Raw genomic sequence first — 22,347 nt, forward strand, 5'->3', positions numbered from 1 at the left:
TTTGTCCGCTAGGTGGTGCTTTAGTCACAAATTGTGAGGGGAGACATTACTTTGCCCTTTTCTGCATCGTCACTCTACCAATCCAGGTTCCTATAATTGAGGGGACTGGAAGAATTACCATTTCCACGAAACTATATATTAATAAAAAAGGTTCGTTTTAGTGTACTGTTAAGCTACCACCAGTCCTGCCGTGGTTTATGGCTCGTTTCACACCGCCTCGCCAGTCCAAAGTGAATGTGCGCACTTCTTTCAGCGAGGCTATCAAACATTTCCCCTGTGAAGACCTGTCGCATTTCTGTCCGACTCCGTTATAAAAACATTAACATACTATAAACAGTAATGGATACCACTAAACGGACGGAATTGAGCAGTGTTTAGCTTTTCACGTAAAGAAAAAAATCCAGTGTTTTTATTTATTACGTTTCCATCAAGTACCACTGCCTGGTGCAATGCAGGTCCCGTGTAGCCAATCGATGCGTCCGGCACATAGAATATAATATTGCAGGTCTGCACTGGCCAATCAGAGAGGTCCTTACATACAGGCGCAGCAAAATCTCATGTGTCAAGCGCGCTTCTTAGATTTTACGTTATCCCTCCGCAGCTACGAACTAGTGCCTTGTGTCAAGAAATTGTAACTTCCAGAAAAACGACGAAAAACGTAAAAGTGGTTGAAGAAACTCTCAGTTTCTCTCTTTTTAATCTCGGAAGCGAAGGATATTTATTTGAATGTGGATGTTATCACTCAGTTAACTTGCAGGAGTTGAAGTTTGTGATTCAAATGTAAAGGAAGAGATTGTTTTCTGGGAGAAGATATTAAATAAAGTACAGCTACAAAAAGAAGACAACTTAGCAAAAACACAAATTAATATTTAAGTGTTAGGTTTTTTATGTAATTAGAAATAATCCACAAAATAAAAGTTGTTCCAGATGTAAACAAACTATTTACTAGCTATATAGGCAAACTATTTCAATGAAATGTCAATGTTTACCAGGCAACCCCAACAAGCAATATTAGTTTTTATTAGTGAGAAAATAAGTCACTATATTTATTTTAACTTATTGGGTGTCTAGAGGCACAGATTAAAACATTGCACAAGTTTGAACTTGATTTATATCAGATTTATTGGTGTGTTAATAACATGAAAACTGCACTATTTAAACTGCAATATTTATCTATTTTCTTCTTTATCTCAATTCAAACTTATTTGTACTGTTATTATGTGCTCTACTTTCTGTGTAATCACGAGGAAAACGAAGTCCAAGCAGGATAATTTTATCAATAATTATTTGCGTGTCAAAATGAGCAGCAGGATGCTCCTCTTCTGTGCACTGCAGACGTTTGAGCCGCGCTGATTGGCGTGCCTGGCTGCTGGAGGCCCGCGCTGTCGCAGACGGCTCTGAATCGCAATAAGGAAGTGAGTGATACGTGCTAGCGTGGCGGAGGGATACACAAGACAACCTGCGTCCCCCTCCTCCCACCTCCCCGCTCTGGCCACGGCCGATATACACACTCCAAAACCCGCCAGTGGAACTCCATCTAAGGAACGAGCACACTCCTAGTCTGCTTCCACAGACCAACAAGCACACAACCCATCCGACATGGTACGTATAGTCATTCATTCTTTGTGTTAGGGGAGGGAAAATGGCGCTTCAAGTGTAGCTACACCTGCGCTAGGAGTGCTTGCTGGTCGGAGCCTTGCTTTATACTCCGTTCCTGTATTTGCTGTTCACTCATTGATTCCTGTTATGAGCAACTCCTATCCGTACAGAAGGCGGAAAACGCCGGGGAGGCGCAGTCTGTGTTTCAGCCGATTCGAATATTAAAATGGCCTTAATATTCGCCTTCTTTTCTTTTTTTTTTTTTGCCTTTTCCTTGCGGGTTTATGCCTGAAAATGTGCTCTACTTCATATGTGGACTCTATGCTTGATAACTGCGCAATTAGCTAGTTCATTGCCGCATGCTGCAGCTCGAATTAAAACTTGGACGACATTTGGAGGTGTCGGGGGAAACGGGTGTGCTATTCTGGGTTATTATGGGATAATTCTGTTCATGAGGGATACGGTACTTTTTTCTTCTTCTTTTTTACAACGCGCCTCCGGAGCACAGGCGTGAACAGGCGTGTTGAGAGAGTAAAAAAAAATGTATTGAAGCCACACGCTGATATTTTTCCTTCACATGGATTCACTCGGCTCAATATATGCTTCATTTTTTGTTCTCTTTTTCTCTCTCACACACAAAGGTACAGTCTGGGTGAAGAAACTGTTTGGTTTCCACTTTTTGTTTGTTTTTTGTTTTTATCTCGAGGGGTTGCACCATCGCGCCGCCGCCTCCTAGCTTCGCCTTGCCGCGCCTGAACCTCCGCGCTTCTCGTCGCTGTTCCGCAACGGAAATTGACCATACCTATTCCGTAAACTTGGAAGGTCACATCTCCATCGAGGGGAGCGGGAGGAGGGGAGCTGTTGGAGCCGAAAACGAGTCGCTATCGGACGGTGTTCCGCCTCTCCCGCAGCCGTGCGAGGCTTTATCGCAGGCAGGCTGGGTTATCAAGTTGTGCTTATGTCTGCTGATTTGGTTGCCTCTTTGCAAATTTCTTGATGTTATGCAAATATGGCACCTGTGGGACGTGTGCAAGAAGCTCTGTGTAAATAAATACATGAACAGAAGGTGGAACAAGTTGAATCAACTTTTTTGTTCATCTTCTTCTGCACATCTAGCTGCCATCCTGCTGAACAGTTCCTAATAATTACGTATTCTGCATGTCACTCTGTTGCAGCTGACTTTCTGGTCATCTCTGTAGGCCTCAGAGACTTGCAGGGGAAAAATCCTTTTTTTGGTGTGCATGTTAGCTTGACATCTGCAGCACAGGAACTGGAAATAATCTGCATATTGCACAGAAGCCTCTCTGAGCCTTCAAGGAGTCCAGAAGCCGTAAACCTTTCAGCTCCACCACGATCAGATGACCCACGTACAGTATCAAGCTTCCAATCAGGTTCACGTTGCAGCGCACTGCAGCAACCGGAGTATAAACCCACCAGCATCCATGAAAAGTTTCATTCCAAACCCCCCCCCACCACCACCACCACCATCATCTCCTTATCTGAGCCCACTCAGGTGGAAACGCTCCAACCATCCACCCCCACCCCCACCATTGAGGTGGAAGTATTGAGTAAGTGTGTCAAGGCCCTATCTTGTTCCTGCTCGGCTCTTGTTAGCTGATGCATGTTTAGTAACTCACAGCGCATTCGATACGCTGTGGTGAATAATTGATGCATTTGGCAGCAACACGTAGCCCTGCCCTATACCCCCCCCTTCCCTATGCATCTCAGAGCGACGGTGTCCCGTCTGCGGGCGGAGAGCCCGTCACCTGCCACCACAAGCCATATGGTGCACCGGCTCTTGTCGCTGCGCCCTAGGAGCGTAGTGTTGTTTACACCGCACACTCCATCTCTCTGTCTTTCTGTGTGCGCGTGATTGGTGCTGCTTGGGCCTGAGGCCTCTTTGTCTTTTGTCCAACTATGAAGAGAATTGCCCCACAGTGGAATGAACGCCCCGCTGCTACTACTCCCCTCACACTTTGAGTCTTTGTTTCCCTCCTGAATGTTTCAGCTCGTCACACCCTTCTGTCTGGGCGATGGTTGCTTGATCCAGCTCAACTAACTGGTCGGCCACCTCTATAGTAGCTCACAGAAAAATAAAGGAAGATCCATGATTGGTGCGTTTGTTTTCTAAAGGAGGAAATGCCAATTGCGTAAGAGCAGAAGAGGCCTGGGCTGGAATGTGATTCTCAGTGTGATAACGTCACCAACGTACCCTGGTGTGTAATGGTGTTCACACAGATTCAGACCCAAAAAAACTATCAGGATTCAGTTGGTTTCATGTTCAACAGAATGGGAACACATTTCCCTACTGCTGCTAAATTTATCTAACTTCATTTTATTTATTTTTTCCTGGACGATACCAATTCCTGTTTTGTCTTTTCTTTAGCTAGCGGTAACAAATTTACAAATTTTGCCAGACGGTAAATTGTTCTAACGACAAGGTTGTTATGATGAACAACCTTGTTGTTTTGATGCCATTTTTGAGTAATGTAACGGTAATGCCAGAATAATGCGAGTACTCCCTTTTAAAGATCTACAAGCTTCAGTTTTGTACAGAACAGTCCAGACATTTTTTATATTCAAAATAAAACACAACAATAAATAAAACGGATATAATAATCACACACAGAACCAAAACCATAAATAAAATGGGTTCTTAAGGTCTTTAAATAAAATTGCCCTTCAAAAAGTACTAATCATCAAATTATCAAACTCATTTTAATGTGTAATTAATTGGTTATCACAGCAGGCTTGCCCGATGCGATTTGTTTTGGGGTTTTTTGCTTCCCGATACGATACTTTGAGTAATGGCCGATACATTCCCAATAAAATATCAACATCAATCCAAAATACTTTTATTACATATGTTGTGTTGATTGCTAGAAAAACACTCGATCGACTCGTATTACTCAGAGGACAATAGTGAACAATAGACGTGACAACTGACCCATTCATCAAATAGTGTATCAGTCTGTGGGATACCAGCACTGCTGAATAGAAATGCTGAGCTGGACTAAACAATTATTATACCTGATATTTTAGATGTCGCTGGATGTAATCTGATACTCAATTTTCATGCTGACAACAAAAACAATGTTTTTGTGTGCTTAAAAAACTGCATGTTAAAAGGATGAACTGTGCTGCAGTTTCCTTGATCGGAGTTTGATTAAAAACAAAATGAAATTAGAGAACGAAAGGGGGAAAAGAGCATCAATGTAAGTCTTTGTTCAGGCAAAAATGTTTGGCATATTGGAGGAAATAGGAAATATGAGTTGTCAAGCACTGTGAAGGAAAAATTCTGGTTTAACAAGCTGATGTTTGCTGGTTGATTATTGCGTCTATCTGCTAAGGTGTTAGCTTAGTTTTACAACTATTGAGTGGCTGTTGGCGCTCCGTTGGTTTTATGAGCTGAAATATTTCCAAATCACAAAAAATATCAGGGAAAACACCCCCCTGTAGTTTAGTTATTTTATTTTTTTTCCTCCACAGGCTTGCCTGGATTGTGCAGCTACAGGAGGGGGAAATCATTGTATGCTACAAAACTTCCCAACACCTCCTTTGATACGTCTGTAAAAGACATTAAAGTAGGGCACTGCGAAAAATCGATAATATCGCTTAATCAAATTTTTGGTTTCTGATTGGTTAATATTTGAAGAAATGGGATTTTGTTTTTACCATTGCACTCATGTTTCCATAGTTCAGGAAACACGAGTGCAGGTTAGCACGCCCAAGGACGCCATCTTGCTTGACGAGCGTTATTTATTATTTTTTTTTACAGCTTCCATTTATTTCGACTTTGAATTCAGGTCAATTCTGTGATGGAAAATTCGTGCCAGATTTGTTTTTCTTTTAAGTCGAACTAATACAAGAGTGACGTCATAATACCATCAGTATAAGTTGGTGATATTATAAGAATGAAGTTGAACTCAACATGGAAAAACAACAAAATTAAGTTGAGGATTTCTGATCAAATTGTGAAGTTCTACTTTGGTATACATTGTACAGATGACACTTTTAACACATCAGCATCAAATCATTATTGGTAGCAGGACTTAAAATAATGCAGACAACTGTCTATGTAAAAGAGAGAACTACATAAACCTTAAAACCGCACATTTTTTTCTCTTTAACATGCGATTTTAAGATGTTGATTTTTTATTTTTGTCTGGTAAGATTGCCTTTTTTTTTCTCCTAATACAATTATTCAATAATTCTTGTAGCCTGGCCCTAATTCTCCGACGTACAACTCGGAGAAGGGGTGACTGAAACAAAACTACTTTTTGAAAATGTTCTCTGTAGTTTTTTCTTTTAAAAAAGAAAAATTAAACTTGCTCTGAAAAAAAAAAAAAAAAAAAAATCAGACATTTTAATGTTAATCCGTAGCCCAACTCCAGATTAAAGCAAGAACTTTTAGACCTTGGAAAACCGTAACTCCAGGAACCAACCCATGCCTGTTCCTGGAGCTGCTTCCTGCCTGTTTGGACTGTTGCCATGGGCAACAGGGTATGCGGTCGACCCACTCATGCCAGCTTCCACAAACGCACACAGATTCCTGTTCCCCTACAAGCTGTTATTTAGACCGACGGACGGTGAATCACAGGGAGTTTCCTCTGAACAGTAAGAGCCACCGCCACACAGAGGGCAAAGGGGGAAAGAAATAGGCCCGGCGTTGCTGCGGCACCAGAAGCCCTCGGCAGCTTGGGTCACAGCCAGGGGAGGAACCAATGCGCTGAGTCACCAAACCCTTCCCCCCCTCACACACACCCTGTTCAGTTTGGAGAGTCAGGTAGAAGGAGAAAATACAGAGATGGAATCTGGTTTGTTTCAATTTGGCTGCATGGAGACGGAGCAAACCGTCACATTGTTGTATTTATTGTAAGTTCAGATTGTCCTCACCCTTAAGTTTTAAATTTATGTATCTAAAATGAAGGCCTTAATGTCTTAAATTCACACAAAAAGTAAGGTGGCCTTAAAACCTTCAATCATGGGTCTTAAAGGGGCAGTGCTATTTTTTGATCTTCACATCGCATGTTGTTCCCTCATCAAAAACAGGTCTTGTTTTTTTTTTTTTTTCATGCATGTTTGAGAAACCCTTTATCTCCCCTAGCAACCATTCAGCTGTGCAAAACACCTCGGTGGACCTAGCTCCACCTTCAAAGACGAAGCTCCTCCTCAGAGTGGCAGTTTCTGAGCTTACAGAGCCTCCCTACCCTGCAACTCCCCCACTCAACTCCTTCAAACTAGTCAGCAACAGTTAGCACTTTGTGGAACTGCGCGTCTGTTCATTATAGTGCAAGTGTATAATGACAGGAGCTACTTCTCAGTGCAAAGCTGGTAAAAATGTTTTTAAAGGATTAATAGAGGAGCCATGTTGTGATGACTACCTGAAGGTGGAGTTTCTCAAAGAGACAGACGCCCAATTTCAAGATGGTAAAAGGACATTTGCTGCACAATCTAAGTCATATTTGATATAGGCATCATTTTTATTACAACTGAAGTTAACATAGCTATTGATGGTGCTAGAAAATGTCACCATGTAGCTCTAAAACACAATATTGTCCCCTGTAAATGTTGTGGCATCTCATAAACGCAAACGTTGGAGTCACCTGTAAACATTACCATTGTGTTCAGAGACCTGAAGCAGTTACAGCTACCGCTAACTAGCTGCTAATATAACCTAGCCAGCTGGCTTTTTTGCATCTATCATCAGTAAAGTGCAAATTTCTTCCAGATGTTCGTCTTTGAGCCATTAGCTCATTTTTGTTGTACGATGCTGCTCATGCAGTCTTGCTCTAAAAGCTTGAAACTACTACTATATAAAATTAGATTTTTTTTGTTTCCAATTCTGTTATAATACAAATCTTAAATTTAATTGTTAATGGTCTCAAAATATCCTAAATTTGCGTCGGTGAAGCCTGCAGAAACCCTGGACTCATTCAGTCGGGTCATCTAATCATTCGAAACTCGACTACATGCCGATCGATACCTGCCGCCACCCGGTCCACTGCGACGAGACGCCTCTCTGTTTGAGAGGAGCTAAAGGTCGTCTGGCAGCGCGGTCATGTGGCGTTCTGCTAAATGCCAACCCAGCCTAAACTAATCTAACCCTTATGCAACAAATTGAATTTGCTGACTTAATTTCCAAAATGGAGTGGCCTCGCCTCGGAGCGCCGCGCTCGTTACAAGGCTCTGGTCTCCGGGAGTCACAGGACTCCGGGATGATTTCTTCATTGCGTCAGCACGAGAAACACTCCATAAACATGCAAACGTAACAATGGAAGCAGGGCTGGGTGCCTCACAGGAAACGCAGGGATGGAAAGTATTGGTGTGGAGGAAGACTCCCATTAGAGTGTGTGTGTATAAAAGAGTTGCTCTGTGTGTGTTCCCCCTCTTTACTACCAAGCACACGGATGTCAGTCAGACTGGTCTGTTAATGATAATAAAAATATCTTCAGTCATTTACACCAGTAGCTGTTTCTTCACACTTTTATTCTAGTCTCTTTTTTTTTTTTTGATGAGATTAAAAAGAGAGGGTGAGGGTAAGTTGGTTTGGAAGCATTTAAAGCTGTGTGAGTCAGCCATGATGGAAGCCAAGATGGTTGGGGTGGGAGGGGCGGACGACAAGGCCAGCCGGTTGGTCTGGAGGCAACTCTTTATCCATAAGCAATTCATCAATTAATCACATGATAAATTAAAATGAGCTCAGTCGTTTCCATTGTGGTGATTAGTATTTTTGGAAGGTCAAATTTTGTTTACAGACACAGTCTGTTATTCATGGTTTCGTTTGTGTGTGGTTTGTACTTCAGTTTTTTGTCTTCTGTTTTATTTATTTTGGATTTTTTAAATATCTTCCAGTTACAGAGTTAAAGTTTTTTACAAAATTAAGGTGTTGAGACTCTTTGAAAGAGAGCGAACTTGCATAATTGTGCCATTGTCAACATGGCACATTATCCTTTATCACAGTAATTACTTGGGCTATGTATTGTCCAGCAAAATTTGTTCTTGTGAAAGGCCTACTTATCTGCTTTGTTACAGTATCATGAAGTGTTGTTGCCTGCTTGTTTTTTCTTTTTGAATGTCAATATCTACCTTTTTTTTAAGCTTTCAAACGAGACAGCTATTCAGAAACTGCTTTGTTGAGCCTTTACTGTCCGGGCAAGCCAGGTCCGATAATTGATTCTATTTTATTATGCTAACGTTGGACTGGAGACAAATCATTTCAAAACGGCAAAATTCCTGCCACTCCTGCAGACTAAAGTCCTTCAGTGACATTCTGGAGGAGTTTGTTTTGTCAAGTAGCGCTGCCCCACCCCTACTTGTTGCTGGGCACTGCTAGCTGACAGCTGCTTGGAAATATTTGGGGAAATGGAGATGAGCAGTTTGTCAGCATCTTGATCGTTGCTGATTTGAGACCAAAAACAGCCCAAAATGTAGAGCTGAAATGATTGATTGTGATTCATGAAATCGTCAATTAATTTAGAAATTGATTGTCAACTGGAGTACACAAACTCCAAAACAAGGATATTTGCTGAAAAAATAACACACCTCAGAGCAGTAATTAAGCCAAAACTGTAAATATGTATATACATTTTCCATACAAGGATTTAAAAAAGAATAAGACTTTTGTCTGTAAATATGTTCCACTCTAAATGATCTATTAAGCAGCTTTTGCTATCCAATCATTAATCAATGCATCCTTTTCTACAAATGATCAGGTGCTCATTAAATAAATAAATCATTGTGTTTCAGGTAATAAAATATTTATTTTCTTAGTTTTTGGGGGGGATTTTTAAGTGCATTTTTAATGCATAAAGAGGCTCCAGTGGTTAAATGAAAAATCTTGTAGAATGCTCCAATTTTTATCCGATTAATCATCAGGATAATCAATTAATTGTCAGAATAGTCTGAATAATCGCTTATTAAATTGTTAGTTGCATATAAAACTAATACTTTTGTGTCCCTTATTTTGAAGTAAGTAGGTTGAGCGAAGATATTTTGCTCTGACTTGTAGCCTTTAAATACGAGACGTCCATCCTCCCCACTACGCCCCAACAACACTTCAACAACTAGTTTTTTTTCAGCCATGTTAAATATTTGCTTTTGTATGTGTTTGACCTCCTTAAAGGTCAAACACATACCTCTAGCCTGTCAGGGTGGGGCTTCATGAGGAATGTCTGTTATCTAAAATCCTTGTAGACTAACCTGTCTCTTCCCCCCTCAACCACAGGCTGACCAACTAACAGAGGAGCAGATTGCAGGTAAGAACTCCCTCCACTCCCAACAAAACTTTCCTCCTCGTTATTTTGTGTACCAGCTCTCGCTGTATTAAATCTAGCCCCGCGTTATTCAATTACGTCCAGCAGTCGTGTAAGGTAATGTCTCTCATTAGGCGTTCTGGCTGCTTCCACGTCACATGAAGGGAAACAGAACATTGAAGGACTTGGCAGCAGGCTGTCCTTCCCCTTCCCTTCTCTTCCCTTGGCAGATCATTAGCTGTTCAAAATGAGCAGGACATAAGGGGATGAAGAATTCACAGCAGTTATGAGTCACAACTGCAACCTACAAAGTTGCACTGAATAGACACTTTTCTGTCCAGGCCTCTGATTGGTTTCAAACACAATAAGCACCTTTATGTTCTCGCCATAAAGACACAACTTGGCACTTTGGTCTAAAGCTGGAAGCTCTTGTTTCTTTTCAGCCGAACCCCATTTTGTGCTTAATTAGCTGGCGCTAACACCCCCAAGGCTAAAGCTCCATACTGCCTCCCTGCTGTGTGTATTTAGTTGTTTTAAAACTTTCTGACTCTCACAATGTCAGCTGGATTTCTGGGGAGAGTCAAAGCTCATCAGATTCACAACAGCGTTCCAGACGATCCCAATTGGAAATCTACTAGCCGCTGGAAAGCCCTGGTGTCACCTGTCTGCGTTTGCCTAACTCAGACATGTTTCCCCTCTGACCCCGCAGAGTTCAAGGAGGCTTTCTCCTTATTTGACAAGGATGGCGACGGAACCATTACCACCAAAGAGCTGGGCACCGTCATGAGGTCGCTGGGCCAGAACCCCACAGAGGCCGAGCTGCAGGACATGATCAACGAGGTGGACGCTGACGGTCAGTGGCACACGCTCGTTTCGTTTCAATTGTCGTTGCTCGTTCTCAAGCTTTTCCTGGCCAGAAACATGCTGGAGGTTGATGAAGAAGTTACACTATGATTCTTATTCATGCATCAAATCGGATATACTTGGTACACTTGAAGTAAAACAAACCTTGCAAGTATTTTTTCAGCAAGATATAGGAGCTTGTTTTAAGTCAATAATTAATTTATATTGATGGACAAACAGTAGTTATACTGGTAGGTTATTTCAGTTATTACTATTACTTTTTCACCAGCATTAAGAAATCATTTACTCAAAACAAGCTCCTACATTTTGCTGAAAAGTTACCTGTTGTTTTTGTCTCATTTCATTACAACATCTAACTTAACTTTGGGCTTAAACTGTTTAAAAATTAGATTGAATTTGAACATTTCAATTTAGGAGTTGCAAAAATGGACCAGGTTACTTAGGAGTTGAAATTTCCTTGCGGTTTTCACCAACACCACAATCCAACATGGCTGCCTTGCATATAGAAAATAGTGGGCAGACACAAAGTACTGTGTAGCCTCCTTTTATGAAGATGTTGCTAGTGCTACTAAAAGTACTTGATCATATGAAGAAGCGAATCCCACTGGGTTTTTTGGGAGCTGGTCCATTAAAGTTGGTTTTGATGTTTTTCCAAGAAGTTCTGAATGCCGCTGCAACTCGAACTCAGCAAAAAAAAGTTGCCACCACAACTCCTCCTTGGTTCAGTTCATCTGTTCACATTTACCTTGAAAATAACTGATGGCAACATTTTTCGGTGCGTTGGGAACCATTTGGTTCATTGGGTTCATTTACGTGGGTCATGTTCAGTCGACCAAAATGTGTTGCAGGAAACGGCGAGTGCTCTGCTCTGCTCCGGCCCACATGCTGGCAAATCCCCAAATTTACTCAAATTTTGCAAGCGAAATGGAAGGCTTTTTAATATTTAGGTTAATATGATGCTCCCTCGTTTTTAATCTGCAAAACGACCGTCAGCTGCTACAGGAGCGCAGAAAGTGAGCGCTCCAAACCCATTTTTCTTCTTGGGAATTAATTTGAGTTGCTGCTGTTGTCTGAGGGATGCGGCTGTGATTTTTCTGTCATTGCGTGACTTTAGTGGTTAAACCCCCCCGTTACAGATAACAGGGGATTAGCTGAGGCATCCATTATTGTCCTGCCTCCAAACACATCAGCTGTGTTGTTGCCCATCTCCCTGCGTTTCTCTGCCAACTGTTCGCCAACTGTCCGAGCCAACTGGCAGCCCAGCTTTATTGTCAGATGACGTATCCCTCTGTGTCAGCAGTTTAGTCACTGCACATTCAACTCCATCCGAGTCCACGATGTCATTGATATGGATGAGCAGGTGGAGTTTTCAGAACAAGCCATGTGTCAAAGAGTCGGCGTTGCTTCTCTGCACCGCACGGTCACAGCCGCCGTACTAGGAATTAGCGCTTTTAATTTACAGGATGGCGTTAATGGATCGGCCAGAGATCAGTTATTGTGATAAAACGATAATATTGGTTTTTTGAGAGCATTTTGAATGGCGTAATAATGCAAGAACACATTCTCGAAGATCAATAAATTTTTAATTTTGGTAGAAAAAGAGAAAAGAGAAAATTATTTTAATTCTGCAATTAATTGATTTATTGTGACAGGCCTACGCTCAAATTATTAACCGTAACAAAACCTTGTTCGGCTTATAAACGCTTCAAACAACAACAAAAAACAGGAACTCAAACAAAAGGTGCTCCAGTTAGTTAATAATAATCACTTGGTCAGATTTCAGTAGGGCTGAAACGATTAATCATGATTGATTATTGAAATTATCAACTAATTTAGTAAGAAATTAACTAACTGGAGTACACAGACTCAAAAAGAGGTAATTGCTGAAGTAACAACCAGAGCAGTAATTAAAAAATGTTAATTAAGTAATTAACGTTTTGCATTTAAAACAAGGGTTTAGAGAACATGCACTAAAAAAATTAAGTTCTTTATTTGCATCTTTTAATGTACTTCTAATATTGCATAAAAAGGCTGAAGTGAAGTGTTTCAAGTCGTCATTTCACCCATCAGTATTTTGGTTTTAAAAATCGATTTTTAGGAATGAAAAAGTACCATTTCACAACTTTCTGCTTTAATTTGGCTAAATTGCCAAACAATGATCCACTGCTGGTGATTTTGATTTATTTTTTTGGTTGTTTTTTTTTCCCAAACTAAATAAATGCACCAAAGTTCACAAACTGTGCTTTACAGAATCTGCATTTGCTGCAGGATGCTCCAATCCTCTTTAGACCGGTACAAGGGTTGAGGATTCTGAGACAGGGCAGGCCCAGGTAACAAGAACCACAGCTAAATAAATGTCCAGTTAAAGCATTTAATTGTGAATCCAAAACCAAAATTTTGTACCCAGATATGCAGAATGATACAAAAACTGTATGAAAAAAGGAAGGAATGTAGAAAATGAAACGTGCCAATTCCCCAACGCGTTTGCCTTTGAAAGTTTATAGGAACCACATTGATCAGAATGAATCAATTGCCCCTTTAGTCATAGATTATCCTGCCACCCTCACAAGTTGCATTTAAGAGCCAACACACACACACACCATCACTAACATCCCCTTGTTCTGCCTCTGCTTCCCTTGGCTGATGCAATCTAGGTCAGACGGCAATGAAGCTAGTAATGGAAAATAAAAGTGGTTACATAAGGCCTCTCTGCCCGCTGTACATCCAGTACCCCACTGGATGTGAGCCGATCCATTAAAAATCAGCTTTATTTACCAAACAAGCGGATGATGACGAGCACCATCCAAGGCGGACGAAGCGCCGTCTTTTGCGACGCGATTGGAAAATGTGATCTGGGAAGAAACGCGGACGCTGGTTTCTGACCGGTTTCGGCCGTTCTGTTACACAACCTGCAGTTTACATGCGATAAAGCAACATGCACCCCAAAACGCATCACTCTCCGTTACACAATCCCACCACTCGGGGGGAAGGGGGGTTAACGCAATGACCACACATACGAGTGTGCTGAGATGTCTCAACCATCTATAGTTTGCGTCAGCACCTCTTATGTGTAATCGCACCATCTCCCACTCGGTTCACTCCTTATATTCTCTCCTCTTCACATCTCTGTCGCCCACTCACTTCCTTCCGCCCTCTCTCTCCTTTTCTTTCTTTCTCTCCCACCATCTTCTCTCTCTTCTAGTCTGCCTTCTTCTTCATCTTCATCCTTCCTCACCGATCCAGAACAAACAGCAAAGCGTTCCTGTCTCCCTTCCTTTCCCCTCAGATTGTGTTTTTCCAGTTGAGCTGGTACTGTTATCTCCTCACCAGTCTTCCTCGTTGCTGCGTTTCAGACGGTCACACCTAGCCATAAGGTCACCATCTGCCCCATCACATCACTGCATCCCTTTTTTGTTCCACACACACACACACACTCTTTAGTTAGTTACTTGTATGTCTTGCGAAAACTGCTCTCTCATTGGTTAATCAGCCAAACAAACCCAGAACCAATCACTTTGGCTCCTTTAATTCATTCCTGTTCCAGACATTTGACCTAATTCAAGATGTCCGTACATCCTTAAATATTTTTATCTAAAATTAAGGCATGAGAACGTCTTGGAATGCTGCTATTGCATTTTGGACAATAAAATGTTTTTCTTCTTCAAAAAATGAATTGATTATAATGTATTTTTGATATTGTATGAAACAGGCATAAGTGGTTAAATGAAAAATCTGTAGAATGTATGAATCCAATTAATCGTCAGGATAATTCATAGAATAATCAATTACTAAAATAATATACAGTACAGACCAAAAGTTTGGACACAACTGTGTGTCCAAACTTTTGGTCTGTACTGTATAATTGCAGCCCTAATCATAGATCTTACACCTGTCTTGGTAGCGTTGTTTAATCTAGAATTTTATTTATTTTATTTTTTTCTCAGGTTAAAGTTTGAGTCACGCAAAAACATCTTCATTGCATTCTGTGACTCAACTTGGTTGATGCTAGCGCTAACTAGCTGCTAATCTATCCTTGCTAGCTTGGGCAGTTTTATTGCCAGTTGGCTTGATGACGTTTCGTCTTCGCCATTGGCTGCCTTCTGTTGCCAGCCAAATTCGAAGCTAGGTGGATTCTGTGCAAAAAAGCTTGACAACAATGATGGTTAAGGCTGGAGAGAATCGCAAAATGGGGCGAAACCTGCAGAAACTCTGCATTTCTTTCCCATTTATTTGTATTTTATGATTGCCAACAGTTCCAGGTCTGGATAAAAGGAAGCTCTCATTAGATTCCCCCTCCTGTTGTGGAGCCTATGAGCTCCTTCCAGCCAGGAGAGTCTGATCCCAGTTTAATCCTGTTGTGACATCGGCTACATGGATATTGATCCGACAGTACACACACATGACACTACCGGCACAGCAGCTGCCATTAGGGCAACCTGAAGCACCGCCACGCGTTCATTCATTCTGACTCTCCCATTGATCTAGAAAGACTCGAGGATGTGTAGCTGTAGCATCTGGTTTGAAGTGCAGAATCCTGTGTGCGGTGATTTTTCTCTCCAGACCCGATTCATTCAAGACTATTAAAGGATTATTATTATTCATTAATCAAATCTTTGGTTTTTGAAGATTATATTTTTAGAAAATCTGGTATTTTTTTGTGTGTGTGTGTTTCTAAACCTCTGAGGGATTTAATCAAGCCCATCTTGTTTGACAAGCATGTTTATTTTGAATTTGAATTCGGGTCAAATCTGTGATGAAATACAAGAGTCAGGCCAAAATATTTGTTTTTCTTGATACAAAAATAATGTCGTGTTAAAAGAATGAAGCCAGAATTAGAAAATTTCTTAAGAAATTCAAAAGGGACCTGCTAAAGTGTGCCTGTCAATTGGAATCCAGCAAGCTAATGCTGAAAATTAGCTAAAATGCCGTGGTTAGCTTCAATTGTGTCAGTAGCACGTGTCTGACATGTCAATACCAATGTGGATGCTCATCGACTTGCTCTATTCAGTATGCTATATGTGACCAATATGTCAACAATTAGCTAAAATTGTTATTTTAGCTGTAAGGCTAATGTTAGCACGGGTCTATCACTAGCATGTAGAGCAACTAGCACATTGACTAAAAGTGCCTATTTTCACTCAGTATGCAAATATTAGTGTATAAACTAAAATTACCCAAGGTTAGCTTAAATGCCGTCAGTAGCACATGGGGTATAACTAGCATGTTGACTTACGCCATTGAGTATAATATAGTAATTATCCAAAATGAGTATTTTATCTTGAAGGCTGAAATAAGCTAAGAAAAAATTGTTTAGTTATTTAAGGTTGTTTTTTTCCTTCATACGACTTTCTTGTAATTTCCAGACGTCCAATAAATCTGCGTCTTTATTCTGTTAATGCTATGACTAAATTCTTATGATTAAAAAAAACAAAAATTAACAGAACGGCTCGCCGTACAACTTGCACAAGGGACGATTAAGATAAAAGCCACTTTTTGAAAATATTTTCTCATTTGTGAATTCTTTCTCAGAAAAGAAAGCGAGCAGATTAAAATCAGACAAATACAAAAAAAGAACTATGCCACACTTTTCAACATTTTCAGAGCAGTGCATCGTTTTTCTTCCATTTCGCAACGGTGATGGATCAGATCCAGAGCTACGGCCTCTAAAGAGCTAAACCACATTTTCAGCTGGCTGCTTCTCATCAGCCAAATGCTGATATAATGTCATTATTTCGGCTGATCAGTCGCCTTTTAACTGATTGCCATTTTTGATGATTAAACGGGCCTCCTTGACTCACTCCTTTCCAGGTAACGGAACCATCGACTTCCCCGAGTTCCTGACCATGATGGCCAGAAAAATGAAGGACACAGACAGCGAGGAGGAGATCCGCGAGGCTTTCCGGGTATTCGACAAGGTACGGAAATATCGCAAGGAGAACCTCTGCTGGAATGCTGTGACTTGAGGAGAAAGAAAACAGAGAAAAAGTTGTTGGTGTTTTTGTCAAGAAATCATTGCAAACTTTTTGTGTTTTGTTTTTTTACTAAACAATAAGCTGCAAGATGAATTCTGTCACTTCCTTCCAGGACGGGAATGGCTACATCAGCGCCGCAGAGTTGCGCCACGTCATGACGAACCTCGGGGAGAAGCTAACAGACGAGGAGGTGGACGAGATGATCAGAGAAGCAGACATCGACGGAGACGGACAGGTCAACTATGAAGGTATGGGATCACTGAAACAATCGGGGATGAGACTGAGGCTCATCTCTGCAAGCTAACTGTGACCTGAATCTGTCGTTGGATGGGAACTGCCACTCAAAGTTTGGAGAAAAGCCACCATGTTTTCACATAACCACAGAGTTTAATGGGATTTTATCTGGTAGACTGATGCGAAGTAGTGCAGAGTTTTTTTAATTTAACTTTTTACGCTGATATCGATAAACAAAACCAAAAATGTGAGATAAGTACAAACCTCCCAATAGTGATTGTCGACTAAAATGTTGGACAAGGAGCGTTATTAAAAAGTAACCAAAAGGAGTGATCTTCCTTCCTGACTGTAAAACACGGTGGTGGCATCATCATGCTGTGTAAATGCAGGGACAGGGAAGATGGATGGAGCTGAACACACACTTAAGTTTTAACCAGAGATGCACCGATCCACTTCTTTTCACTTCCGATACCAATATTTGATGTTTGGTATCGATTTATGCCGATCCAATATAACGGTGCTGGATTAACTTAAAACATTTCCTTTATTACAAATGTGTTTGATAACCCTGCAACAGTACAGCATATTTAAATACACCAATAGTTTTATAAGTTTGGTCCAACATGTAAAAAACTTTAATTTGTTCAGGCAGTTTGATTAAAAATTTAACAGCCAATGGAAAATTAGTAATAGAGAAACTGAAATTGACGACAAAAGAAAAACCTTGTGTTGACTACTTTGGTCAAACATGTAAAGAAATAAGTTGCAACAAACCTTCTTGTCAATAGTTCAGAAAGTTCAGCTAGGAATTCTAAATATAATGTAAAATAAATAATGAATGACACCATTCAGAACAAACCATAGAATTAGACTGAATAGATCTGCCACACTCGGTATCCGAACCAATACAGATATCGGTATCGCATCGGTGTGTCTCTCGCTTTAAATATTATACTTTTCAGAAACCAAAGCTTTACAATTATGGACTGCTTTGACTTTGTCTCTTGCATAACATCCATTTGTCATAACATGACACCGTCTCAGCAGACTCTCGCCGTATCGGCGCGCGTTCTCTACGACGTTTTTCGTTTTAGCACGTGTGTGTGTACGCCCGCCGCCCTGTGCACAAAGCCCTGCGTTTTTAATCATGGCGGTTTAATGAGCCGAACGCAGAAGCTGTTTGGAAGAGGGGGTCAGTAATTAGGATGTGTGTCCTGAACCTGCTCAGCTTGATTAAAAAATTAATAAAGCATTTAAGAATTTAGCAGGTGACTGCCCATCGCGGCAGAGCCGTAAAGCTGGTGACCTCATTGTCCTCTTTCTCTCTCTCTTTTTTTTTTTTTTGTCTCTACAGAGTTTGTACAGATGATGACCGCAAAGTGAAGCTTGCCTGCCCCTTCCTGACCCCCCCTCGCCCTTCCCTCTTAGAAGAAAACAAAACAAAACAACAACAAAAAAACATGAAAAAAAAAATGTTTTACTTACCTCTTGGAAGAAAATGTTCATTTATTCATACCGTTTCTGTATAGAAAATAATTGAATGTCGACTTAAAATATCCTTCTGTCCACACAGGAAAAATATCAAAAAAAAAAAAAAATACAAAAAATGTCTGCATGAAAATGATGGTTAGTGATTCTGCCCTCTCTCTCCCATCCCCCAACATGAAGATCAGTTCAGCATCAGTACCAGTAAAAACAATAACAAACCCTGTAACTACGACCTTCAGACTAAATTTAAAGCATCGGGCCAACTCCTCCCAGCTCCATATGCTCATGGTAACCGTCTGGGCTGGCCATCTCTCTTCTTCTTCTTCTTCTCTGTTTTCTGTTCTTCATGCATGCAGCTTGAGACCGGAGCACTAACCCAACCCATCCGTTCCCCCTCCGGACTACCAGAGCGTGCTGATTCCACTATAAGCTGTCCTCTTGTTGGTTTGGTACAGTTTTAGTTTTTTTTTTGTTTGTTTGTTTGTTTGTTTGTTTTGTATTCGCAGAGGAACCCTGTACTGTTAGTTAAGAGAATATACCAGGTTCTAACTCAAAAAGCATTAAAATGGAATGGGATTTAATTGTATGCTAGATAAAAAGAGAAAAAAAAAGTTGTACAAAAAAAATGACATTTTAAAGCGTTTGGCATGTTTTTATGTTATTCGGACGGCCATCTTAGTAGTCGTTTGTCCTTCCCTTCGCAAAAGGAGGGGAGGAGTTAGTCTTACAGTGAGCTTTTTTTTTTTTTCTTCTTTTCGCTGACATGGAGTGTCTGTCCTCTTTTTCTTGCAAGAGAGAATCACTGGCCTTCACTTTTATTTTATTTAATTTTTTTTATTCTTCTGTTGTTTCGACTCAGACGGGGAGCATAGTGAGGGGGCGGTGCCGTGTTCGCCAGCGCCGCACCTGGTCTGGGCGACTGTTCGTCCTGAGTTCAGTTTACATTCATTCCAAGTTGTACATGCTAGTCTTTAATTTTTTTTTTTTTTTTTTTTTTTTCAAATAAAAGACCATAAACTTTATCATGTGTTATGTCATTTTTCTTATGCTCGATTATGAAAGCGATCGCTGAAGACAGCATAACGAGTCTGTATGTTGTTTACTTGACTAGACAAATGTCAACAATAAAACGATTACAATCAGCTCCATGTGCCGTGTCTTTGGGTGAGCTGTGCTGTGTCAAACTGTGAAGGGAGTGTGTTTGCCTTCGCGTTCAACTGTGGCTACACACACACACACGCATCTATGCCAGCTCTCTTCCCTTTTAAGAAGAGCCGGCTGGTTGCTAGGCAACAGGAGCATGCTGGAACTGGGATGTTGAAGTCAGGATTTGGGGGTGGAGGGGTTGGAAAAGATAAGTGGGAGTTTGAATAAACCTTCCTGCTTCTGCTGATGACTCCATGTTGGCTTGTCCTAGTAAGGCAAACCAGGCCAAAGCACTATTGGGTTTGCACTTCATCATCCTCCGCTCTGCACTGATTGCAACGCTTGCAGGGCATTACACTTAAATATCTGCACACTTAAAGAGTCTCATCACTTTTCGCTGTAAGGGGCGTGTTGAGCATGTGTTGGCCGGCTCTCCACCCACGCCACGGCGAGAAGGAAATGCACATATGCCTTTAAGAGAGGAAGAGAAGCCACCCAGAGAGGAGAGATTCGGCTTTCAAGGGAACAAATATGGATTCTATGAGCTCTAATACTTCTGTCAAATCATAGGGTGAAGGAAAGGGTACCTGTGTGTCCTTGAGTTTTAAAATCTTTTAAGTGGCCAGTAGTATGTGTTTTCCAGTCACATTGTATTTTATATTAAAATTGAGCTGTTATAAAAAATGCTATGTATGTTAATTATGTAATCAAAAAAAATGTGACTACATAATTAATTGTCCTGAAATTGGGACTTTGTCTCTTTAAAAATTCCCACTCTCTTAAACTCTGCCTTCAGGAAGTCTATTAACCCTTTAACATTCTTTACCAGTATCTCACTGAGAAGCAGCTCCTGTAATGAGCTCAAGAGATGTGCAGTTCCACCAGGTGTTTAATTGCTGCTAGCTAGTGTGAGAGGCTACAGCTAACTAGCTGCCAATAAATCCTTGGTAGATGCTAGCTAGCTTTTTTTGCGTTTGTTATCGTGAATAATTGCAAGTTGGCCAGACCACATTCGTCTTTGCCTCTTGCTCACTTCTGTTGCCAGAAGCTTCGTACTACACTATATATATATATATATATATATATATATATATATATATATATATCCCACTTAAAAAGAGGCCTGTAATTTTCATCATAGGTATATCTCAACTATAGGCAACAGGAGCATGCTGTTCACATTGTCTGATTTTTAAAGAATTTATTTGCAAAATATGATGGAAAATAAGTATTTGGTCAATAACAAAAGTTCATCTCAATACTTTGTTATATACCCTTTGTTGGCAATGACAGAGATCAAACGTTTTCTGTAAGTCTTCACAAGGTTTTCACACACTGTTGCTGGTATTTTGGCCCAGTCCTCCATGCAGATCTCCTCTAGAGCAGTGATGTTCTGGGGCTGTTGCTGGGCAACACGGACTTTCAACTCCCTCCAAAGATTTTCTATGGGGTTGAGATCTGGAGACTGGCTAGGCCACTCCAGGACCTTGAAATGCTTCTTACGAAGTCACTCCTTCGTTACCTGGACGGTGTGTTTGGGATCATTGTCATGCTGAAAGACCCAGCCACGTTTCATCTTCAATGCCCTTGCTGATGGAAGGAGGTTTTCACTCAAAATTTGACGATACATAGCCCCATTCATTCATTCCTTCACACGAATCAGTCGTCCTGGTTCCTTAACAGAAAAACAGCCCCAAAGCATGATGTTTCCACCCCCATGCTTCACTGTAGGTATGGTGTTCTTTGGATGCAACTCAGCTTTCTCTCTCCTCCAAACATGACGAGTAGAGTTTTTACCAAAAAGTTCTATTTTGGTTTCATCTGACCATATGATATTCTCCCAGTCATCTTCTGGATCATCCAAATGCTCTCTAGCAAACTTGAGACGGGCCTTGACATGTACTGGCTTAAGCAGGGGGACACGTCTGGCACTGCAGGATTTGAGTCCCTGGCAGTGTAGTGTGTTACTGATGGTAGCCTTTGTTACTTTGGTCCCAGCTCTCTGCAGGTCATTCACCAGGTTCCCCCGTGTGATTCTGGGATTTTTGCTCACCATTCTTGTGATCATTTTGACCCCATGGGGTGAGATCTTGCGTGGAGCCCCAGATCGAGGGAGATTATCAGTGGTCTTGTATGTGTTCCATTTTCTAATAATTGATCCCACAGTTGATTTCTTCACACCAAGCTGTTTACCTATTGCTAGTGATGTTACGTGATGAGCCGAGGCTTCGAGGCGTGTGTCGAGTAATGGAGGGGGCGTTTCCGTAAAGCGCGTATCGAGGCTTGCTTCATTTAGGGGAGGAGCCGAAAACGATGACGTCCGAAGCCTCGCTGCCCGGCTGTACCACGTGACTGCTTCGGGAAATGGCTCAGATTTTGTCGCCCGGTTTGACAGCTTTATAAACCCCACAGGCTCCATTCAAAATGTGGGTTGTTGTAGGCGAGTTGCGGTCATTTGAGAGAGTGGATAGAGTTTTGATAGTTTGGATAGCAGAGTTTGGATAGTGGTTATTTAGTTTGAGACAGTTAGTTTGGTGTTTGGAGAGTTTAGGAGAGAGAGAGATAGATAGGAGATTTAGGAGCGCGAAGACAGGATAGGAGTAGGATGGAGCCAGCGAGAGGTAAGGTGAACTGAACATTTGCAGATGCATTAGGTTTGCTTATGAGGAACTGTATTTTTCACTGTTTCTTATTTTCTGTAAAGTTTAGGTGTTTATTGTGCACCAAGGAGTTGGGGTACAATAATAACACCTCATCCATGCTAAGACACTACTGTGCCTTGCATGAGA

General features: G+C 41.1%; 1 protein-coding gene across 1 annotated transcript; it reads left to right on the plus strand.

Annotated features, from left to right (window-relative positions):
• The first annotated feature begins 1,323 nt into the window (after window positions 1-1,323).
• Window positions 1,324-18,385, plus strand: LOC122825331 (calmodulin-1). The gene is made up of 6 exons (XM_044106694.1): window positions 1,324-1,602; window positions 9,827-9,857; window positions 10,564-10,707; window positions 16,527-16,633; window positions 16,803-16,938; window positions 18,279-18,385. Exons 1-6 carry the CDS (start codon window positions 1,600-1,602, stop codon window positions 18,305-18,307), a joined length of 450 nt encoding a protein of 149 aa, XP_043962629.1. The 5' UTR covers window positions 1,324-1,599; the 3' UTR covers window positions 18,308-18,385.
• Window positions 18,386-22,347: the final 3,962 nt, after the last annotated feature.

Source organism: Gambusia affinis, linkage group LG22 (genome assembly GCF_019740435.1).
Source record: "Gambusia affinis linkage group LG22, SWU_Gaff_1.0, whole genome shotgun sequence".
In the NCBI taxonomy this organism is placed as follows: Eukaryota; Metazoa; Chordata; class Actinopteri; order Cyprinodontiformes; family Poeciliidae; genus Gambusia; species Gambusia affinis.

What these genes read in the sequence shown, in the direction of transcription:
- LOC122825331 (XM_044106694.1), top strand. An exon ending in CAACGAGGTGGACGCTGACG is followed by an intron (nt 10,708 to 16,526) that starts GTCAGTGGCACA and finishes ACTCCTTTCCAG; the next exon opens with GTAACGGAACCATCGACTTC. An exon ending in CTTTCCGGGTATTCGACAAG is followed by an intron (nt 16,634 to 16,802) that starts GTACGGAAATAT and finishes ACTTCCTTCCAG; the next exon opens with GACGGGAATGGCTACATCAG.